The sequence below is a fragment of the Sturnus vulgaris genome, chromosome 1, assembly GCF_052056855.1.
Source record: "Sturnus vulgaris isolate bStuVul1 chromosome 1, bStuVul1.hap1, whole genome shotgun sequence".
NCBI lineage: Eukaryota > Metazoa > Chordata > Aves > Passeriformes > Sturnidae > Sturnus > Sturnus vulgaris.
In genome coordinates, this window is record NC_142243.1 from 48025642 (window position 1) to 48048525 (window position 22884).

Consider the following 22884-nt stretch of genomic DNA (forward strand, 5'->3'; position numbering starts at 1 on the left):
TCCAAGACTGACATTTATGACACTCCCTTTAAAAATGTCAGTTTTTGTAGCAGCTCTTAAATATTAGTCTTAAAGTTAGATCCATCTGCCAAACTAAAAAGGTAATGTTTCATGGACAAGGTCCACACATTTTATGTATGTGTAGTAAAGAACCTAAACTGAGAGCAGCCTTCCCTAATAAAAAAAAGGAAGAAAACATCATAATTAGAAACAACTTATTTATCATTGCTACCTATACAGCAAATAACATAATTGATGCTTTTAAGACTTACATTTCCATTTCTCCTCTGACAAACTTGTAAAAACTTAGGTTTTCTTTGGGTTTAAAACTTTGCTGCATGGCAGTTTAACATAAGTAGGCAAAAAAGAAATCACTATTTATCATTCAGAATATTCAAGAGCTTTGTCCTGTACTTGGAAGTCAAATAGGCTTTCCTTTGGCAGCAGTGTAACAGAATCTTTGCAGACATTTTTAAGTTAGAGCACACAATAACTTCAGAATTAAGAACAAAACCAAATTTACCTTCTTGACTATGATTAAGGAAAGCAACCAAAAACCTGACATAGCACTGCTATTCTCTCATGTACCATTTGCTTTTTCTCAGTTTTAATTATGTTAATGAAGTTAAAGAATACAGATAGTCTGCTGTTGAGGTCATACTCTCAACTGTATAGATGCTGCTACAAACACATCACTTTGGTCAATGTCAGTAATGCCATCATGATGATTTTATTACACTCTCAAATTAATCATATCCTCAAGGAGGCACAATTTAGCCATTTGCATTCAAATCTGCATATAACCATCCAAAAGAGTTACCATAACAGTTTTTATTAAAAAACCTAATGTACATTAGCACAGCTATATTCTCTCACACCCCAGCACAGCTATATTCTCCTTAAAAAGTACTGTATGTATCAAACATTTAAGGTTTATTCCATCACTGCCAATTGTCTTTGAAGAGCTGTCAAATGCCTCCAACTTTAATGAACGTCAGTACAGTCTCAAGAAAAAGCTCTCAGCTTTTTAAATGAAGATTACGTTTTTCTGACATGAAGACAACATGCCATTAACAAGTAACCCTTGTGTTAACTGCATTCTCTAAGGAATTATATAAAAGTTCCAAATCCCATGTGAGAATTCATACCCTGCAAACGCAAGATACATTATTCAGATAAATAGAGAGCATTGGGAAAGGTGTGTCAACATTCACATTTTAACAGCTCTTTAAAGAGGTAATGGTGCAGATTACATACAAGCTCTTTGCTTCAGTGTAACACGCATTTGAAATTAAAACAAAATGTGGAAGACCAGTATCTTTACATTTTATTCTTCAGAAAAAGAAGAATCTTAAAGCATTTAGTAGTCCACTTGTGCTTAAAATATTCAATGCATGAGAAAGCCAAAAGGAAAAAATACACATTTTTGTACACCATGATCGGAAAGATAACATTATAAATTTTCAGACATTGCACTGTATTTAGAACGCTCTCTAGAATCCACTCCACTTCTTCATATGGCTACTGAGGCTGCCTGACAGTTCCTTTTCCACTTTAATTGCCAACCTGTGGAGGCCCTTCAGGAATCAGTGATGTGAAGAAGGTTGTGATAAAGGACCAAGCAGAAGCCATGAATCCAGGCTGCTGCTCTGTATTGCCATCTTCACCTGCATCTTCTCCAAGGTCTTCATCAATCCCATCATCCATAAGTCGCTCCTTTAAAAACAGAAATTGAAGCAATTCAACTGCTTCTTTCCAGAATTCTGACATAAGGTAACCAGCAGTATCTTCCTATATTAAGTGACCTCTCTCAGAACAACCTCCTGAAGTAACTAGCATGAAGAAAGTCTGTGATTGAAATAGAGACCATCAGTAACTGTCAGACTGGAGAAAAAGAATTTAAGCAGCAGGCACAACCTGAGGACAAAGCTGAAAGCTTCTGGTAAACCAATTCCATTCCACAAAAGCTGGCCTTCCATCCAGGCACTACAGCATATTTTATAATATAATACATAGGAGTCTCAAAAGACATGTCTGCCCTTACTCACCATCTCTTCAAGATCAGGATTATTTGCATGTTGCCCATCACGGTTCACTTGTGCATTATTGGCTGCCTGTTGTTGGCCTCCCTCTTGCCTAAAGGGAAACCATCCAGCTTGATGTCTATGTAAGAAAGTGGAACAGTTGAAAACCTCTCTTCTGAAAAGAACAAAGAATTTTCTTCTACAACTAACTACTGCAGCAAATTCTGTAAGTATTTTCAAATGAATGAAGTTATAGCTATTTTTCTGTAATGCATTCTTCTAGAGTGAATGGCTATTCTTCAATGTCTGCATTAAGGTCTTACTGTTCAACAAGCCTCAGTTCCAGAAAACAAATAATGTACCATGATTAGGTAATTAAAAAAGTAGAATACTTTTTATGGGTCTCCTCCCCATTTTTAGTTACTGCAGTTAAGTAAGTTTTCAAAGCCAGCCTTAATTTCCTTAGTTTTAAATTTAATTTTCCATGGAAAACAAGAAATTTAGACTTCAGCTAATGCTTGAATCACATGACCACTGTAAATAAAATAACTCTCTCCCATGTTTCCAAGCATCTATATTCTAATTTCAATTACCCTACCTGTATAAAAGAACAGTCCTATTTAGGACTGAGACTACAATGTAAGGAAACTCTCAGTGACTTACATCAGCCTAAAATATCAAGCATTACTTCTGTTTTCCACTTCTATTTACATCATTAAGGTATCTTCATATGCAAAAGGAAGTGATGACAACAGTATTGGTATTTCTCAACTAAACACAGAATGTTCTTAGGTCTATATAATACATAGTTTAAAAAAAAAATTATGTCTCTGTAATTCTATCAGATCTAGTACCCCACCATAATAGTAGCACTACCTTAACTCTGCCTAATAAAATTTACTGCATACATCCAGTAAGATATTTTGGAAATCTACATGAGCTTCGCTCTGCAATTTCATGTCCAAGCAGTAAGCTTAAGTTTATAGGTTCAGTTTATAGTTTATATATATACTTGCATATGAGCCTCCTTCCCCTCACCCCCTCTTTCTAAATTTTCATCCCAAAATGTTACATTTCAACAGTAATGATCTATTATTATCACCAATATGTAAGAACATTGTGTGTCAGGTATAAGAGGTATCCAATTCACTATAAAAACATTTTGGGAATTACTTCTTTCTTCAGTTTCGCTACTTGTTTAAATTTTTTTAACAGACACACCCTACTGTAAAGGAGCAGTGTGTAAATTTTTGCATGTGGATAATTTTTAATTTTAAATTGAATAAACATTAGTACCATACTCCACATCTCAGATCTGCAGCTATACTCAACTGTTGTACTCACAAATAAACCAGCAGCATGGCTCCCATTACCATGACAAACCGACTGAAAGAAGAATAGAAGTATACAATGCTCAGAAGAATTGCTGCTCTAGAGAACGTGTACATCCAGTCCAGCCAGTCCCGGTTGAAGTCTTCTTCATTCACTACTGGGCCACCCTGTGCATTCATCTGAACATTCTGGTTTACAGGCCTGTTCTCCTGGACGGCTACATTTGGCACTGCTGCAGGTTCATTTGCAGGAGCATGTTCTGAATTTACAGCCTGGACAACTGCAGATCTTGCTGGCTCAGTGCTGGAAGTCACTTGGGCTGAAACAGCAGCTTGGCTAAAAATTTAAACATAAACTTGGTTTGTCAAAAAACATGAACCATAATTGCTACATCTGTCCTCTGCTACAGTTCCAGATGCAATACATGTCAAAAACTGCGTTTTCCCCTAGATTTTTATTTACTAAGACATCAATTTGTTTCTAATCCAAGACTGGATTTCATAATTTGCTGGAAAAAACTAAGTATAAGACAAGAGTCAGACAAAATAAACAGAGACATTTATATCCTGAAAAAAACACTTAATATATTTTTTCACTAGTGTAGCTCAGTACTAAGACAGTGCAGACTTACTATTGCATGTAGTACTGACGTACATACATCTGTTGCCACCATATCATCTGTAAGGGACTGAATGCAGGATACATAGAAAATCCAGCAGGAATACCTTGGCCTGGAAACTGGTTGCCTATATTGCTAGAAAACAATTGAAAGAAAAATATTCAGCTTTGAATTGTGACATTTAAAAAGCATGCTAGTATTAAAAAACAATTAAAGTAGCATTTCTCCTCTCATTTGTCCCATTAAAATAACACACTGAAATAACATAGTGAGATCATCCAACCCATTCCAAAAAAACCTACATTTTCATAAAAGACATTAATAAGCAAAGTTATTTCTATAAAAATAATATGTGGCTTTGTACTTAGTATGTCACTAGTTGCATCTCTGGGACAAAACAATGCTGGAAATTTTTCAGAGCAATGCTAACTGCAGAAATTCTTCCATACAATTCCTTTTAAGTTCAGAGGTATTCTTTAAAGGTTTACAGGAGCTCTAAAGGGAAAACTTACTATCTTCTATAGCTTTCTTTTAGAAGCAATACCTGAAATATCACTGTGATCAGACATGTGAAGAAATAACATAAGCAAAGACAACAAACTAATCTTTCAGATACAGCTTCCGAAAACTGCAACTAAGAACACAGTAACAGATTTAATTTTCCCCCTTCAATATTTTGAGTATATGTGATTCTCCTCCCTACCAGCTTTTAACTCTGATTCACATGCAAGAGAGATGAAACTCTTGTACATAAGTTTTATGTTTTGTTTAGTCTGCTATTAGACTTCTTATCCTCTCTTACCTCCTAGAGCATATAGCATGTTTTGGCAAGATTTCCAACTCTTTCCCAAAAGATTTTGATGTAGTGAACTGCAGTAAATCAGGACATCTTTCAGGACAGCATGAGTATAAAGCATGAAGAAAAGTTTATTCAGACTGCAGGTAGCAAGAGCTGAAACTGCTGTAATTGTACTGCAGACTACACCTGTTCCCTAAGTAAGGCACTCCCTGCAAAGATACCACCAAGAGATTTTATTAGTCTACTAGGCATTCAGATACACACGATATGCCCAGAAAGAAAGATGGGAGGAAGACGTTAAAATCTTTTTGCCATGTTACACATGAATAAATATTTCACTGTAATTCTGGTCAAGAACGTGCCATGCAACTCCATGACCTCAGCTAAAACTTATGTTTGCATTTAGCCATAACCTGCTTTGCCAACGGTTTTTTTTTTTTGGGGGGGGGGGGTGTGAAGAAAGCAAAAGTACTTTCGTGATACCAAACACAAACTCAGATAGTCACAGGCATTACTTGAGGTTTATTTTAAAAATTGAAAGGATTAACTAGCAGTCCGGCTGATGCTATTTATTTATGCATAATTAACATGTTGAAACAGCAATGCCATGAAGCCACTGTTGAAAAAACATTAACCACGATTTACAGTTGCAAGCTGTAAGAATATGCTTTGCTCTCCCTGGAACTGGCAAACACTTGCAGAGATAAGACTCCTCCAAAATTCACAAAAATTTGACCTCAAAATGTAAATATGATTTAAATATTCTACATAAGTGTCATTAAGTACTGTGCTAAGACAAACCACTGATGTCTCAAATTCAAGCAGGTAGAGCATCAGATGGGGTTCTGAATAGGCAGGATCACTCACTTCCACCTCAGTTGCCAGAAAGCAGTACTACTCAACTTGCCTGAGTGAGTTCTGGAGGAATTTGCTGCTTCCCTTTCTCAGATACAGATTTTAGGGGTCTTCCTTGTCACTGCTATGTTGACCTCAAAAGCTGAGTGGCCTTAGGCTAACAGCGTGCCCTCACAGATACATCTTTTAGAAATATTATCGGATTTGAGCCTTGTCCTTCTTTCAAATTCTTTTGAAAGCTGCCTTCTTGATGTCTTAATGCTTAATAATAAAGTAGCCAGCCAAACAAAACAAACCACAGAAGTTCATTTATGTCATGTTCTTTTCTTTTACATGATTTCTTTCACATTCAAATACTGTGGTGGGTTTTTTATTTTTTTTCCACAATAGCTTTTCTGGAAGACGTGACTTTCTCAGAAGCAAAACTTAATTTTTCAAAGCCTGGTTTCATTAATTGAGCACAAGTAGACTGGCTTACAATTGGCTTCTGGCTTAGAACGCCAGCTAGTACAGCAGTATTTTGTTTGCTCATCAAAAATCAAAATGAAGCAGATATTGTCAATTATATTGCTATTATAGTTGCCATGGTATTAAGTTAGCTTATGAAATCAGAAACAACTCTTTACACTGTAACAACGTATTTCAGTGAGAAGAACATCCCCAAAGAAAGAGCATCTTCTCAGCAAAGCAGCTTGCTGTTCAAGGAAAAGGTAAAGTAGCACAATACTTTCTCCTCATCTTTTTCCTAAAAGAGGAGAGAGAGGTAGGAAGCAGAGTATTTCAAAAGAATGGCTGCAACAGCATAAGAAGGAAGCAAACAGCATCTGTACAGGTATTCCAAGACTGGAGAAGAAAGCAGAGCAGACAACAGAAGAACAGCTGGATAAACCAGAAAACAGTTCAAATGGTAGAGGTACCTTCAGAATATTCTGAGAAGACACACAATGCTCCACAGGATGGCTAAAAAGCTCAAAACTACTTCTTTTGATCTACAGAAGACACTCAAATGAACTAACCTTGTCTTCAAATTCAGTGCTGGTTATCACAAAGATACTGCTAACCACTAATGGAAAAACAAGACTTTTTATTTAGACTTAAAAGCTTGGGATATCAAATTCAGGTGATATTTCAGTATCCTCTGCTATGTTCCTTGCTACTTAGAAGAAAATACAGTGAACAAAAGTGACTGATAAAGCGAAGTATTTATATGCTAGGATATACTGTGTGCTATGGTATGCCATTTTGTCATTTGCTTTCAAACATTACTGTGTGCACAATACAAAAACACTAGATGGACCACCCACACTTGACAAATGATTTCACTGCCTTGATGCCTGTTATCTGTTTACTGCTTCCAAGTGCTCTCCAGTTGGAAATGCGAACGTTGCCAGGGCTGAGCCCATGTGTTCTGTTTATACCTGAACACCGTACAAGCCCTGATCCCCAACAAAGTCCACAGGAGCAGAAAATGCTGTGCTTTCTCCCCACAGCTAAAGACTAACTTGGTACATACATAAACTACTTGCCCAGCCCCACCTCAAGTTTAGATTTTTTAAAAACAGCATTTGCAAAACTTAAAAGCAAAAGAAAGACTTACTTTTCCCTGTAATATTTCAACAATCTAAACTCAGTGACCAAAGTTTTCCCAAAGTATGTTCAACTCTTACACTGCAGCTTTGAGCCCAGAGCTAAAAAAACATCAAAACCACAATCTGATCATCTAACATTCACACTACTTATTTGTGCAAATCAAGTATTGCAGAACACCCATGGAAACTGACCCTTACATAAGTTTTCAAACACCTGGAGATCCTTCCCCATCAGTAGTGCCTACAGTTCATCATGCAGCTAGAATCAAAATTGTTTGGTCACACACATACACAAAAAAAAAATAAAAATCAAAGTTTCAAAAAAATCAACCAGTTTCAGCTATGAATCTTGATGTTCCTAACAAGTCTAGATCTGCATATAAATTACATTAAAGCTAGGTCCCATTGCCCCAAATTATGTTTAAGAGACAGCCAAAAGAACAGAGGGCACTTCTTACTGCTGGAATACAAGCAGCAGTGCCTAAAAGCAAAAGCAGATGCATCTGAAAAGATTACTGATGCATTGAAAAGGGCTTTTAAAGAAGCAAGCAGACTCCAGCAGGCACTGGGCACAGATTATTTGGAGTTGAGCAGAGCCAATACCCAGCAGTCTACAAAGCTCTAATTCAAGTTCTGACAGCATTCCATTAAAATACTTTCAAAAAAAAAAAAAAAAAAATTAAAAAAAAGCCTAGGCTTATTCAGGGTTCATTATTTTGGCATTTCTGTTAAGATTAGGAATGCACTCCTGGAAACCTCCAGTCACTTGCTCTTACTAGAGTTCTGTTTGCACCATAGAATGCTCTTGGATCACCATCTGGATTCCTTCTGGATTACACAAATTTGATATATGTGATTTGGTTGCATTGCTAATGCACCACAGCCACAAGCAAGGACCCTATTCCGGGTAACCAAGCTAGAAACAGACTAAGTAGGACTGAAATCCCTGAAATATGTACAGTGATGTCAAGTTCTCAGCACTTTCCAGTCTACAAATCCATTCCTCTCAATCCACATTACATGTAGACATAGCAAGTCACAGACTTGGTATTTTCCATTTAAGTTTTCTCTTTCCAAGAGAGCAGTGTCTCCCAAACTGACACAAGTTAGTTCAGCCCAAAGACTAAATAATGGTTCTGTTGCCTTTTTGAAGTCCACAGCCTATTTAGTTCACCACACTTGATAAAAACTCACTTAGAATATGTCTCTGTGAAAAGCTAATTAGAAAAATGTTAAAAACTTCTTACAGATTAGTCATTTACACAACACATAATAAATTGCTTCTGGAATTAATTTACATTACATCAACAGCAGTTTTGTCATTCAACCTGGCGTCACCTCGCTTGGTCAGAAAGGCAAGTATGACCACTTCTGTGAAGATGCATTTGATCTGAATAACATTAAGTCTCCACCCACTACAAAGGCAATCTCTTCCCAGGAGACAGTACATTTCAGACTATAAAAAAAAAAACCTTAAATTCAAGATGAAAACTAGCAAGAGTAGTAAAGCCTGAGTTAACTCTAATGAGAGCATGTAAATTAAACTGAAACTTAATAAGGTTTCAACAGCTCTTGGCATCTGTTTTCTTTCCAGCAACAGAAGCAATGTTACTGTTAGCACATTCGTATCTTTGTTGAAAGAAAAACCCCTTTCTCCAAAGTAGGTTTCTAGAATCTATACAGTACTGGGAGAACACCTTGTCAGAAAGGAAACTTCAAAGTGCTCCCTGAGGAAATGACAGCTACCATCTCAGAACACACTCATCTTCCCCATTTTCCTCTTGGAAGAAGCTACCACTGCTACTAACAACAAAAACATGTTTAAGCAGCTGCAAAGGTCACATGAATTAAAATTCCTAAAGCGACTTTTTAAGTGAAAAAAAAAAAAAGAGAGACAGTTTTAAGAGTTATGTAATAACAGACCTGATCTAGATCTGGTTACCTTTCACTGGTATGTATGAAGATCCTTAAAACATTCTGTTGTAGATACACAAGCACTTCACGTACTCAAAACACGTGCACATAATTTCTACAGTTGAATCCAATATGAAGAAATGAAGAATTACATCTCTTATGTGTCAAAAACTAGAAACCATCATTCTGCTAAGAATATAGTGTTGCTGTTAAAATAAAGGACAGAAAAGACAACCAGAAGTAATAATTCTGTCAGTTACACTACTAACTACATCCACTAGACATATTAAAGCAGGACTTGTCCAAGAAAATTGAGGGCAGGAAGCATAAAGAAAAATATTAAAAAAACAGCCTGAAGGGGAGCACCAAGAACACTTCCTCTTTGACTGACTCCTGGCTAAAAACACTAATTTTCACATGAAAACTTTTCTAATGTGACTTATGCTTCAAGGTGAACTAGCCAAATGGTCTTGAAGACTGTGAAAGAAATAAAATTGCAACTGAGTATTTAAAGCACTCTAAAGAGTATCAAAGAGTGAGGATTGCTTCAGTCTCACTTACCCCTGCATTAGATAAGGGAACTGGTGGCTTGGCATGGGATTGCTGTGTGCTTGTGGAAGATTACGATGCCTCACTCCATCCGCACTAGTGTTCAAAGACATAGAAGAATCTTCTTGGTTTATGGGTGAGGCAGTAGTTGATCCAGAATGCTCCAAATTCTTAAAAATAAATAAAATCAGAGGTGGATCTTTTGCCACAGTTACAAGATTTATTACTGTGTCTTAAAAAAACTACTTGCTTTAATGTTTTGTCACAAGTTTAATAAAGAATGCAAACATTGGATAAGTTTTCTGCAGTTTTATCTAAGGTTCTGGCAAGCCTTAGTAAAAACAAATTCAAAATTGCACTCGGGTGCAAGGGGGAAAAAAAAGAATTTTTCAAAAAGACTCAACACTTGATAGTTTCCAGAGAAAACCACAAGTTACTGGGAATCATAGTTTCAAAAAGCTGAAGCAAACTAAAACTTAATTGAAAAAATATTTAGCAGGAATGAAAATTTTAGTGGCTGTTGTTAACAGAAGTAACTACAACTTCAGTATATTACTATCTTCAGAGACAATGGCTTAAAAATACCATTCCTCTATCCTTATCTTTAGTTACCCCTTCTACTCTTCATCCTCTTCACTGTGCCAGCTGCCCAATCCAAATTGCTGTGATCACCGCTGAAAGGGGGCTATCAATGGGAATAGGGAAATAGCTAGGAACTACTTAGGCTCCAAGGCACATCTGAAATTACTGTCAGACCTGTTATACCTGGCTTCTAAATTGTCTCTAACCATAACAAAATTAGAGTGGGGCCATAAAGATGCATTATTTCAGTTCTAATAAGTCCCCATATCCCGATGCTAAGAATTACTGTAGTATTTACTCAGTAGAAAATCCTCTTTGACAACTCAGGAAGTGAGGAGATGCAATTAATATCACATTTGCCCCTACAAAGAAAACATTAAATATTTACCACTGGACAGTGGGGGTGGGAAGAAGTAAAAACAAAAAACAAGTAGAAGGACAAAGGCCATTCAAACTTTGGGTTTAGGCTGTTTCCTCCAAAGCATTGTGAACTTAGCACTTTGCACACTGCCTGCTTTAAGCAGTCATTAATACAGTCATCCAAATACAACATTTACAACTGATGTACACAGCAATAAAATACTTGCCAAGGAGGCCATCTGTGTCCTGCCTGTAAACAGAGATCTAAATACAGCCTTTGAAAAGGTGTTGTAGCCACAACCCCCTCTCCACCATTGCTTAAATTGCTCATGTTTTTGACTGCCACATAGCAGCCTGACACAGTCCCTATCAACAGCAGAATGAAGATAGCTTCAAAGGATATTTCCCATATGCTGACAATATACACACCTCAGATGAAACGTACCTACAGTGGTATTGTATATATCCCTTTCTGACTAACTTCAAGAGTTGCTTAGTGATACTGTCACTTCTGGAAAAAGCTGAGAACTGCCAAGTTCCCAACAGAAATCATAACTGCTTTTAAAACACAATACAACAAAGGAATAATTTTTGGAGTGTGTCAAGAGAGGAAGGCTCAACACCATAAACAAATATGTTCTGCAACACTTTTATTAGTTAAATTCTTCAAAAAACATTTCCTACTTTTGACTGTCTTACAGATGCTGTGACTAGCTTGAAGTTCATACATAAATATTGGCCAATTCCTGTCAAACAAAAAAAACCTGCCCAAGTTCCACCTGTATCTCATGACAACAGCAATATTTTGACTCGTCTCTCAAATTTTCACAAACAAATCTCAACTGAAGTTTTCCTAAAATTCTTAATACACTGTGCAATTTCTACCAAAGATACAGGGAGATGCAGAAAAAGGAAAGAGTACTTTTCAATACAGTGTTAAAAAGAAAGAATAGCTTAGAGAAAGCAGTGCTTTATTTAAATATGACCTTTTTTCAAATTGTAATAGTTATGTTTATTAGATTATAAAATTACAACCTTAAATAATCAAGTCTAATTGTACAAATTCATATGGCATGCTCTACTTTCAACATACAATTTTACAGACAAATATAAAAAATTAAAAGATAAATTAATGGCAAGTTTCCTTAGCATAGAAGGAATTCATGTCCTGTGTATGAAAAAAACTCACTGAGCTACTGCTGGAGGTTGACGCTCCATGACCTCTACTGGTGCTGGGTTTTGGAGAACTTGGGGGTGTCCGAGATGTACATACCAGATGAACCATATGATATTCATCTTGCTAGAAGTTAAAGAAATTGAAGAGCTAAAGCAACAATACTGGAGAAAATTACAAGTAAAAAACAGTCTTAAAAATCCAAAGCCGTAAACACTAAAAAAATATTATACAAAACAGACCATAAAACAACACTTGAAACTAGCAAGAGAATCCTACTGCTTCACAACTAATGTCTTTTTAGAAGCTGTCCACAAGATAGCATGGAACACTGACTTTATCCCAGTTTTCCTGAGAAGTGCAGTATAGCAGAGCCAATTAAAGAACCCCAGGAGAAGCATGAGGAAGCATATCACAAGCTTTAACTTTTATTTTGGAAAAATCTCACACCTTTTACAGGGCTCAGTTTACCTGAAGTTAAGAATGCTTACATTTGCACTGAGATCTATGAAGAGTATTATTGAATAGAGACATCAGGGCATATGAAAAACGTAGGCAGTGGAATTCCACAAGCACACCAAGATAAGAACAATGTGCATGGCACCTTGCTCCTGTTTAAGCTTAAGCTCCTGGCTCAAGCCTAACCTGCAGACACAGAACTGAAGGGCCCCTGCAGACACTTCATGCTCAGGGAATGCTGTTCAAAGTGCTAGGAGAGGATTGAGCATTCCTATATGTTTGAAAGTGAGGAAGCAAATGCATGCCACCACTTGAAGTCATGTTGCAAGACCATGCCAATTCTGCAGGAACACACTCACCCCCAATCTGGAGGCCATAACTTCAATCTGAAGCTATTTCAAATTAAAAACACCCCCTTACATGACCATAACACAACAGCTCTGGCTGCATATTCAAATTGCACACTGCAGCTTCCTCAGTAACTAAATTTTAAACAAGAGGAGCAACAAAAATCTCTATCCTCTTCTGAAATCAGCATGGTGTGGGCAAGCTGCCATTTTTAATGAGGTGGCATTCAGAAAATCAGCGTTTGGAGAGGGGTCTTTTTAACTATATATAAACATGCTATAACAGCCATTTACCCATTTTCATTGTTTTGATCTTTAAGAATAGAGAAAACTAGATAAATGCTTTTATACACCACTGTGCATCGCTGCTAGCATGGCCAATGCACACTCAGTCATTTAAGCTCCTCTCCACATCCTGCCCCCTAACCCCAAGCACAGCCTCACTGCTATATTAAGTGTAAATTCTTACCACTCAGTGATAGCAAGGATCAGAAAGCACTGAACACAGATGATCAGCACTTTGACCATGCCTTTAACCTAACTAATCATCTTCTCCCTAGATAAGAATTTATGCCCCTGGGAAAGGTAAGGGAAGTAAACACACCACTGGTAAGTCTACAACTTTATTAAACGTGACAGTTTATTGCAATATACTTCTATTCATAAGTAATGTGTTGGACACCACTGTGCTAGAAGAGTGCCACAAATTCCAGCCTCGACACATTTTGTATCAGTGAAATGGACTGGTTAGTACCAAGGAGCAAGTATCACAAAGCTAGACTGAGCTATTTAGTAACAGATAATATTAGTATTTAGTATCAGATAATATTAGTATTTAGTATCAGATAATATTAGTATTTAGTATCAGATAATATTAGTAATTTATAGATAATCCAGTAGGAAGATTTTGGCAGAAAATGAGACTCAATTTAAGTGAAATCATACTTTTTTTCCAAAAGCTCTCAAAAGCTTTAGCACAAAAACTCTTCTTCCAACACAAGTTTCTAACTTTGTGCTTAAGACTGGTGCGTTTTCAAATTCATAAATTTCTTTAACTACATCTGTTGGGGATTGAATTGTTCGCTTTTCTTTCTGTGGAATTCCTCCCATTGTTATGCTAAGTCGTTGTGGCTACACCTTAGAAACTATAAATGTTCTCTCGTAGGGGAGTGGGTGGAGGGGGGGGAGACCAGAAAAGGAAAGGTGGGACGGGGGTCTGGGTGGGCTGGGACTCTCTCGCTTGGCTCGTGGAGTGGGAGGACGGCCCGGGCTCGGATCTGGCATCTCCCCTGCCATCCCAGCACTGAGATCCGCGCTTCCTGCCGTTGGACATCGCTCTGCTGCTCTCCCACCTCACGCTACTACCTCTGGACACTCTACTGAGCACCACGACCGACACCGTGAGGGGGGAGTTGCTCCTCCATCCCCCTGGGCCGCCGCCGCCATCACCCAGCCCCTTCAGCTGAGTGGGACCTGCCCTGCCCACAGCACCGGGAACTGAGCGCAGGGAGTGGGAATCTGTGGCCAAAAGGGACTGGAACTGAGCTATACTGTTCTGTTTTGTCGTCAATTTTTATAGCTGTTGTTGTTTTCTGCTATTTTTGCCTTGTTAGATAGCAGTAAAAAACTGTTATTCCTATCCCCATACCTCCTGCCTGACAGCCTCTGATTTGAAACTAAAATAATTAAAAGGGAAGGGGTTGCACTCTGCATCTCAGGAAAGGGGTTCTCACCTGTCTTTCAAACCGAGACAACACCCAAGGCCTATAACTACCATTATGACATTAAAGCATTATGCCAATGCTTTAAAGGCAAGCACAGCCCCCATATGGTGAAGGAAGACATTAGTTACAAAGTTTCTCATCTAGCACACAAAGTTTGAAATCTTGTTTCTAAAACCAGCGCCCTGCAAGTAGGCCAAGTGAATTTAAGGAATTTGTATTTCATTTTGTACTTATCAAGCAGAACTAAGCTTTGAGATAAGTTCTATCAGCATTTCCCCAAACATTTAAGCAGTACAGGGCATACATTGGTTTGCAATAGTCCGGCTTCAGTTTTCTAATAAAGCCATACATAGATTTTATTAAATGGAATTAAACTTCTTACCAAAGAAAATGTTTATTCTGAAATAGTAAACTGCAAACATTATAAAGGAATAGCAGTGTTAGTTTGCTGAAGCAATACTCAAGATTCCTCTGCATCTGTTCCTCCATCTTAATACTGAAGTTCAGTTGTCCACTTTCACTAAAGCACCAATCCACATTTGGAGACTTTCCTCCATAGGAAGTTTTTAAATGTGACCCACCCACTCTTGCAGCCTGTATATTGATTTTTACCTCTTTATAATCTACCCTAAATATATTATTCTACACATTTTAAAGAACTTTCCTAACTTTATGAAGTACTTATTACTTGGTATCATCAATCCAAGCTATTTGAGCCAGTTTGAAAACCAAGTGCATGCATTCCAAGATTTCCTGCATATCATGCATTTTCAGAATTAGGATCTAAATGTTGACTGAAGAATCCAAAATTAGACTAATATAATTATTTGTTCCAATAGGAACCAACAGAATTTTTAAAAAGTATGAAATGAGAAGAGCAAGAACCAAAGTTTCAAATATCATCAGGAATGGTTGACAGCTAACTAATCAAAACCAAGACAAACAGTCTTCCCAGGAAATTTTTCAGGAACTGAGACTTCTGGTTCTGCACAACTAATATATTACTCTTTACCTGCTTACACAAGTACCATTTTTGACATAAGTTCTGGATTTAAGCCTCTATAAGAATTTAAATGATGTCCCAAATCAACACAAATATGTTGCATTATTCCATTTATGGGACAGTGTTAGCTGTCCAATTAAGTCAAGGCCAGGCTGGAGCTCTAAGCAACCTGGTCTAGGTGCCCCTGCCCAAAGCAGGAGGGTTGTAACTAGAAGATCTATAAGGTCCCTTTCAAGACAAATCATTCCATGATTCTATAATACAAACATATCATTTGCTTGGGACTCAGCATAGCCTATTTGCTCTCCCACCAATTGGAAATATGCCTCAATCCACAAGTATCACAACCCTATACACAAGGCATACTTGAAATACATTTTCTAGAACTTAACATTACATGGTTACGTCTCTCAATACAACAAAAATTTCAAGTTACACAACACAAATCTAAATTCCTACTTTCCAAAAATGGGTTTTGAACAAATATTGTATGGTGTTGATATAAAGCTTACTTTTCTGAGAATATCTTTCAGCTGCAGATGATCAGGAAGCAGTCTGCCAGAATACACCAGTCTCTGATCCTTTGTAGACTAGGAAATGGGGACAAAGAAAGGAATTTAGCTTTTTTTCCTGCTGTACAGGTATATAGCTGGAGATAAAAGGAATTTTCTCATCTGCAAATGACCAACACCAATAGACAGACTTAAAAACATTTCAGAGGCTTCACAAGTCCAACTCACAAATTACTTCTGAAAGAGAAATATGCTATTAAGCACTCAGCAAGAGTGCTACAACAATTAACAATACTTAGGGGTAAATGCTTGTCAAGAAAACTTTCAAGTACATTCAAAAATTCCTGTCTTTTAGTGATTTCTTCCTTACCCTGCTCCTGGTCCCATGCACTTTCTGAAAATATAGATGGAGAAGTGGCTGGGGCAAAGAAAGTTAGCAGGACAATAGAATGCCAATTAAAATACACAGAAAAGCACAAATATCAGTCTTTTTCAACAAGGACTTTCTGTTATTTGTCCTTGCCCCGACCCTCAAACCCCCTTGCAGAAAAAAAAACCTAAATAAATCATTGGAAAAACAACAACAACAACAAACCAAAACAAAACCAAACAAACAAAAAAAACCCCCACAAAAACAACAACAAAAAAATAAACAAAGAAAGCATTAAAAAGCAGGAAAGAGTAAAAGTATTTTTTTAAGGTAGCCTTCCAATCTGGGTATGCTTTTTTCCTATTATTACAGTCTCACAGTTCAAAATAATCTAGTATTATAAAGAAAGATTTTATTTATTTTTCTAACAAATTATATACTGTTCATATGATAGTAACTTTGGATTATTCCACACAATAGAAATAACAAAATTACTTTAAAGGAAACTATTTGAGGTACCTATCTACAGTAAGATGCCCAGTATGATAAAACAAGGAGCTTACTTGTCAAAGAAAAGGAAAACAAACAAATGGTAAATGAAGAAATCTAGCCTAACATCAGTGGAACAGACATGCGTTATCAGCATGAACTACCTGAAGAATTTCCCCATCATGCAAACACCAAGTCTTACTCCTCATCCTATTCCAGCCTTCTGCTGCCCACTCTGCAGCCTTGGTCACACTAATACTAAGACAAACAACTGAGCCCCAGATCTCTGATCAGGAAGAGCTTTCACAGAAGTTTTGACTTTTTTCCTTGCAGTAGCCTTCTATAGATCAAATAATACAAACAATTTAGAAGACTATAAAAATGTTACAAAACTTTTGTTTGGGAGTTTTTTTAACCTGGAAAAAAAAAAGTCATATCATTAGAACAAAACAGAGATACTCAAAGCAAATAATGCTACTAAGTACTCATTAAATCTGAGGCTTTAACTTTTTTCCCAAAGCCATACTAGCCATTCATTATTAAATAAATGCTTTCAAAAAACCCCAAAAACCTGCCACATACTGTGCAGAACTGTTTATGACTTGAAAAATAATTTTCTCCATACTTCTGCACTTTTCTGTATTTTTAATTTGTGACATAAGACATTTTTATGTCTCACAACACGGGGAACTAGTTTCTTGCAGCTCAAATTGATAAAATACTGCAATGCATTCAACAACAATGCTGTACTGCTTCTATTTACATTTAAAACAACAAAAAATGCCCAACTCATGTCAGTAACTTCTTTTGAGTGATACTATTTTGTTGCTCCCTTCAAGCAGGAGCAGGCTACAGTAGAATGCAAGTTTGCATTTTGTGTTTGGGAAAGGCCAGAAAAATAAGAATTTAAGCATCAAGATTAACAAAAACTTTAATTTCTTGTAAATTGGAAACTTGTTGCTTTAGATTGACCAGTGCAGTCAGAAGAAAAATCTTAAGAATCCTTGTTTCTGAGACAGATTATTCTGGAGATTAATAAAAACAGCTAAGCACTTAAAACAAGGAAAGCCTAACAGCAAAAACCCCTCAAACGCTAAATCTTTAAATCATCATCCAGCACAGCACTAGAGTGTTGTTTTGCCTACCTCACTCATAATGGAGCTTTCTACACGGTCACTTTCAATTGATCTCTTCAGTACCTCATGAAATAATTCCTCTTCCACCCCCTCTAATTAAAGTATATTCTCAACAAAGATACCAATAACTTTTAAATATTAGTATTTTAGAGGTGAAACTGGCAAGATTAAAACAGCCCCTCAAAGTTTACTACACAGCCTTCAGAAATGTGTTTCAACTCCCTACAAAACCACAATAGAAAAGACTAAACGTGTTTACTACCGTCAATTACATTAAGCCAGAAACTTTAATGAGGAAGATGAAGCCTTAAACCCCATACTCCTCCCTTCATAAATTAAATACCTACCTGAGAACTAAAAGATTGTTACTTGCAAGTCTCAGGTTGAAAGCCTGCAATTCTGAAACGGGCTTTTTTTTTAAAGAAGATGGAAGAAGAGGTAATAAATGTGGAAACACAGTAGTTCACGTATATGGCAAAGTAAATCGAAAAGGCATTCAACTCATCCTCTACCAGACGAAATTTCACTACCACACCTCCTGCTTCAAGGAACAGGATGCTCTCCACTAGCTGAAACACTGAGCTGTGATGGAAAAACACCTCAAACCACATAATCAGAGTAGCCCTTTTCTCAGAAGAAAGGACATAGCATCAGAAAAAGTTATTCTAGAACATAGAGTGAGATGGGAGAGTTTGCAGATCAAAATCCAAGAGGTATGTATTCAAAACTAAGAACTCCAGAGCTACCGGTTTGGAATTTTTTACTCCATTCTTTTGCAATGCTTACTCCAAACTAGCCATGCCCAGCACATTACCAAACCTAAGACACTGTAGAAATGTTCTGTAGGAACACAGGCAGTCACTGAGCTATATAGTTGCAGCTACCAGACAGGTATTATTTTAGCTCAATAATCTTCCCTCCCATTCTTCCCTAGGAAATAAAAATCCAGACAACCACATCTAATTAGAACTGAAGACAAATGCTAGATGACAGGTACTGTAGGAAATGAGATATGGCAGTTTTAAGTTACTGTTTATGGGTGTAACCAGTGCAGCTGGTTCAATGCACCGAAGGCAGGATCTGCCAGACTGAGACACACAGGCTGATTTTACAACAGCCTTGTGTTAGCCTACGTAAGTATTTCATTTAGGGACATTGTAACTGCGGAACTCTATCTGTAAAAACTGGTCCAGTCAGGGAGCAAAAGTATTGACAAGTGTGAATCTTAGTAAAGACTCTTTAACACCCTTCAGAACGTATTTAGCTTATTCAAGTACTTACTTTGCAAAGCATATCAACTTTAATAACAACTAAATCAATTTAAATCTGCCTGTATTTGAAATATGTATGTATTCAGGCAAGTAATTTAATCAATTAAAAAACTAATCTAGAAAAATCCCAAACACTGCCTCAAGAACTAACTTCTCATTTGCCTATTCTAACCATCTCATTTTCTGAAAACATACTCTTAATATTTAATTAGGACACAGTTATCAGTTTACTAACTAATTTAGAGATGCACATACAAGAATGAGGTTCAAGTCACACAGAAAAATTGAAATAGTATGTACAGCAGTGACAGCAACTGATTTCTATTTTACACCCTTAACTTCAAGAACACTGCAAGGCCTGTAAAGTCTCTGTGTTCCAGCATATTCCCATCACCTTAAAATAGCATTGTAATAGAAATTATTTCCAGGACCTATCATATTGAAGGAACAGAGAATTCAGCCCTTTAACACCGAACTGGTTTAAAAGGAAAAAAAAAGGAGGGGAGGGGAACTCCTAAAAGCAAAAGGACTTATACACATTTGAAAAAAGCAGTAGCACTCAACATCAAAAATATATCAAGCCAAAAATACACTTTTTGATTTTACTATACATAGTAAATAGAAGCCATCATATTAAACACCTTTATTCTCTCCCATGTTATTACTTTAACTTAAAAGGTCTTATGAAATAAAAATACTATGTTCAGTTATTAGTTTAACTGCAAGTGCAGTAAACCCAAATTAAATTGGAATTACTGAGATAGTTCTCATTAAAGATACTCTCCATTCTTTAACCCAATACGAGTTTGGGTATGCTGAACTAGTCATTTAATACTGAGAGGCACTTTGAGGACTCAATTTTCAACAGAAGAAATATTCTTCAGGAAAGTGAAATTTAACACTATACTACTGTTTAAAGCCTAGAGTGCAACATAAAAAACTCTTGTTCATTAAGGTTCTTTCCTTTTAGGAGCTTAATTTAGCAGGATCATTCATAGGATAAGTAAGAAAACTAGTGTTTAAACACAAACACATCACTAGAGGAAATTCCAGTGAGAAGGATGAAGCAGCAATCAGCTGGAGTGATATTTTTGTTTTTCACAGCAGATAGGCTCTTCCAGCAGAGAATTACAGCAACAGCTACATTCGCAAACTCTCACAACGGTTCAACAGATGTCAATGTACCAGTGCCACAGCCCAAGTTGTTGGCTACTTCTCTCTTGCTCCAAAAGGCAGAAACCCTTTCTGAGACAAAGCCAGTATTTTACTTTCCTCTGTCAAAAAAAATAAACATTGACAGTAATTCTTTTGAACTAGGTGAAAATTAACTTAAAATATAAATGACACCTTTTGCTGATGCTTTCTAAAGCCTGGTTGTAGGCCCCACATGCTGCTGCATTTTTCATACAGTCGTCTAGAACAAATTTTTAAATATATCGTTCTGCATGACCGCCCTTCTACACATACACAGTATTGCCTATATTTTTTCCATAGCCCCTTTTAATTGCCACATTTAGAAACAAACTATATTTCCCTCAGAAACAAAAAAATACTGTAAGTATTAGTTATAAAAATACAGTCACAGCTGTCATACAAGTTTGTATAAAACCTGACAGCAAAATTTTCAGCACAATCTCAAGGAAATGGCTTTTCAAAGAGGAAATAATTTTGGAGGTTGTTCAACTATACTGTTTCAAATAATATTATGAATAAACACCTATCCGCTCCACACTTCAGTGAATTCCCTAGATTGTGTTAACCTTAAGCATATCACTTATACTTTAGAACAGACAGAACTGTCAGCCAGTGCTCTTAAGATTTACAAAAATTAGTCTCGAGTTCAATTAACTGAGATACCTAAATCTCAGCTCCCCCAGAAAGTAAGTGAAGCATTATTAAACACCTTTAGCGATACCGCCTTTCAGGATGCTACACTGCGATCTTCTCACACGAAGTAAAAGAGCAGCTTCGTATTACACTTTCAACTTCCCTGAAAGCAGAGGGACGGCCATCGCCTTCACGCAGGTCACTCTTCGACAGCAGGGCTCTTGCTTGTTTATTTAACAAGGTTTAAGGGAAGTCTTGATCGCCTGTCCCCAAGTCGCCGCAGTGCCAGCCTTACCGACAAGGTGAGGGAAAAGGGCTGGCCAACAACTCACCGGCTTACTGGGGTACACTTTGGAGAGGTGGGACTTCAGTTTCCCCACAGTCCACTCCAGAAAGCAGCTGATGGTCTGGTCGGTGTATTTCTGGTTGGGGGCCTTGATGATGAGGGTCACCGGGTGCTCCACCACGCGCTGGTCCATGCTGCCCGCAGGGCCGGCCGGCCCTGCCCCGCTCTCCTCCTCCCCAAGGAGACGACGCTGCTAGAATCTTTGGGGGAGGTGGGCCTCCGGGAGGCTTCAGCGGCCGGGGGCGAACTTCCCGGGGGAGCCCATCCCCGTGCTGGCCCTCCGGGAACCGCAGCCACAGGGTATCACGCCCTCGGGATCGGAGGGAGAAGGAACAGGGCAGCACCTGCAAAGCGCCAGCACAGGCCGAACCTCTCCACCCGCGGCACCGCCTCGGCCTCCGGCCGCTGCGTAAAATGGAGGCCGGAAGCGGCGCCGCCGCTGCCCCCGCCCCCAGCCGCTCCCTCCGCACAGCACCGGGGGGCGCCCGCGGGACGCCACGGGGGGCAGGCGTCGGTGTGGGCTGTGCCGCCGCCGGTTGTGGCCGTGAGCCACCGTACGAGGGGTGGGTGTTCGCCGGCTGCTCGGGTCGCTGTACTCATTCACAAGAAGGTCTCAACGACTGAAAAGCTTAAATGCTTCTCAGCATGGGAATTAAAGCTTTGCAGTTCATATATCTTGCATCCCGTCGCCGTGGGAATACCGCAGTGTACTTATCCCAAATATCCTTGTGAGGTTATTTTATAACCAGATTGGAGGCCACTGAATCACAAAATCACAGAGTAGTTTAGGTTGGAAGGGATCTTAAAGATCATCTGATTCCATGCCCCTTGCCAAGGGCAGGGACATATTGCAGTAGGACCAGGTTGCTCAGAACCCCATCCGGCCTGGCCTTGAGCAATACTCAGGATGTGACATCTACAGGTTTCCAGTGCCTGTCACCTTCACAGTAAAGATTTTTTTCTTTGTGTATTTCATCTAAACCTACTCTATTTTAGTTTGAATCCATTCCCTCTTGTCTTGTCCCTACGTGCCCTCGTAAATAGTCCCTGTCCATCTTTCTTGTAGGTTCCCTTCAGGTCCTGGAGGCTGCAATTAAGTGACCATAGAGCCTTCTTTTCATCATGCTGAACAAACCCTACTATCAGCTTTTTTTCTAAGCGAGCTGCTCCATCCCTCTTATTGTATTGGCCTCCTCTGGACTCGCTCAAAGAGCTCCCTGTCCTTCCTATGCTGGGATCCCAGAGCTGGATGCAGCATTCCAGGTGGGATCTCACCAGACCAGAGCAGCAGAATCCCCTCCCTTGCCTTGCCAGCCACACTGCTTTGGATGCAGTCCAGGACACGTTTGGCTTTCTGGGCAGCAAGTGCACATGGCTGGGTCATGTCCAGCCTCTCATCCATGAGCACCCCCAAGTTCTTCTCTCCCATACTGTTCTTGATGTGTTCAGCCTCTGGCCTATGTTGATACTGAGGGTTCCCCCAACCCAGGTGCAGCACCTTGCACTTGATCTTATTAAATATCACTAGATTCCCATGGACCCACTTCTTGAGCTTATCCAGGTCCCTCTGGATGGCATCCCAGCATCACTCAGCTTGGTGTCA

The 22884-nt window shown here is 38.3% G+C and overlaps 1 protein-coding gene across 5 annotated transcripts; it reads right to left on the reverse strand.

Annotated features, from left to right (window-relative positions):
* Positions 1 to 707: 707 nt before the first annotated feature.
* Positions 708 to 21727, reverse strand: HERPUD2 (HERPUD family member 2). Of its 5 annotated transcripts, none has more exons than XM_088166131.1 (9): positions 21268 to 21727; positions 15843 to 15920; positions 11813 to 11923; positions 9694 to 9851; positions 4778 to 4864; positions 3988 to 4110; positions 3369 to 3692; positions 2049 to 2136; positions 708 to 1716 (listed from the first exon to the last, which is right to left on the reverse strand). In XM_088166131.1, the coding sequence occupies exons 1-9, from the start codon at positions 21412 to 21414 to the stop codon at positions 1555 to 1557; spliced, it is 1278 nt and encodes a 425-aa protein (XP_088022257.1). In that variant the 5' UTR covers positions 21415 to 21727; the 3' UTR covers positions 708 to 1554. The 5 variants fall into 5 exon arrangements, with proteins under 5 accessions (XP_088022257.1, XP_088022251.1, XP_088022265.1 ...); XM_088166125.1 differs by having other exon boundaries at positions 2049 to 2163; XM_088166139.1 differs by having other exon boundaries at positions 2049 to 2163; positions 21012 to 21719.
* Positions 21728 to 22884: the final 1157 nt, after the last annotated feature.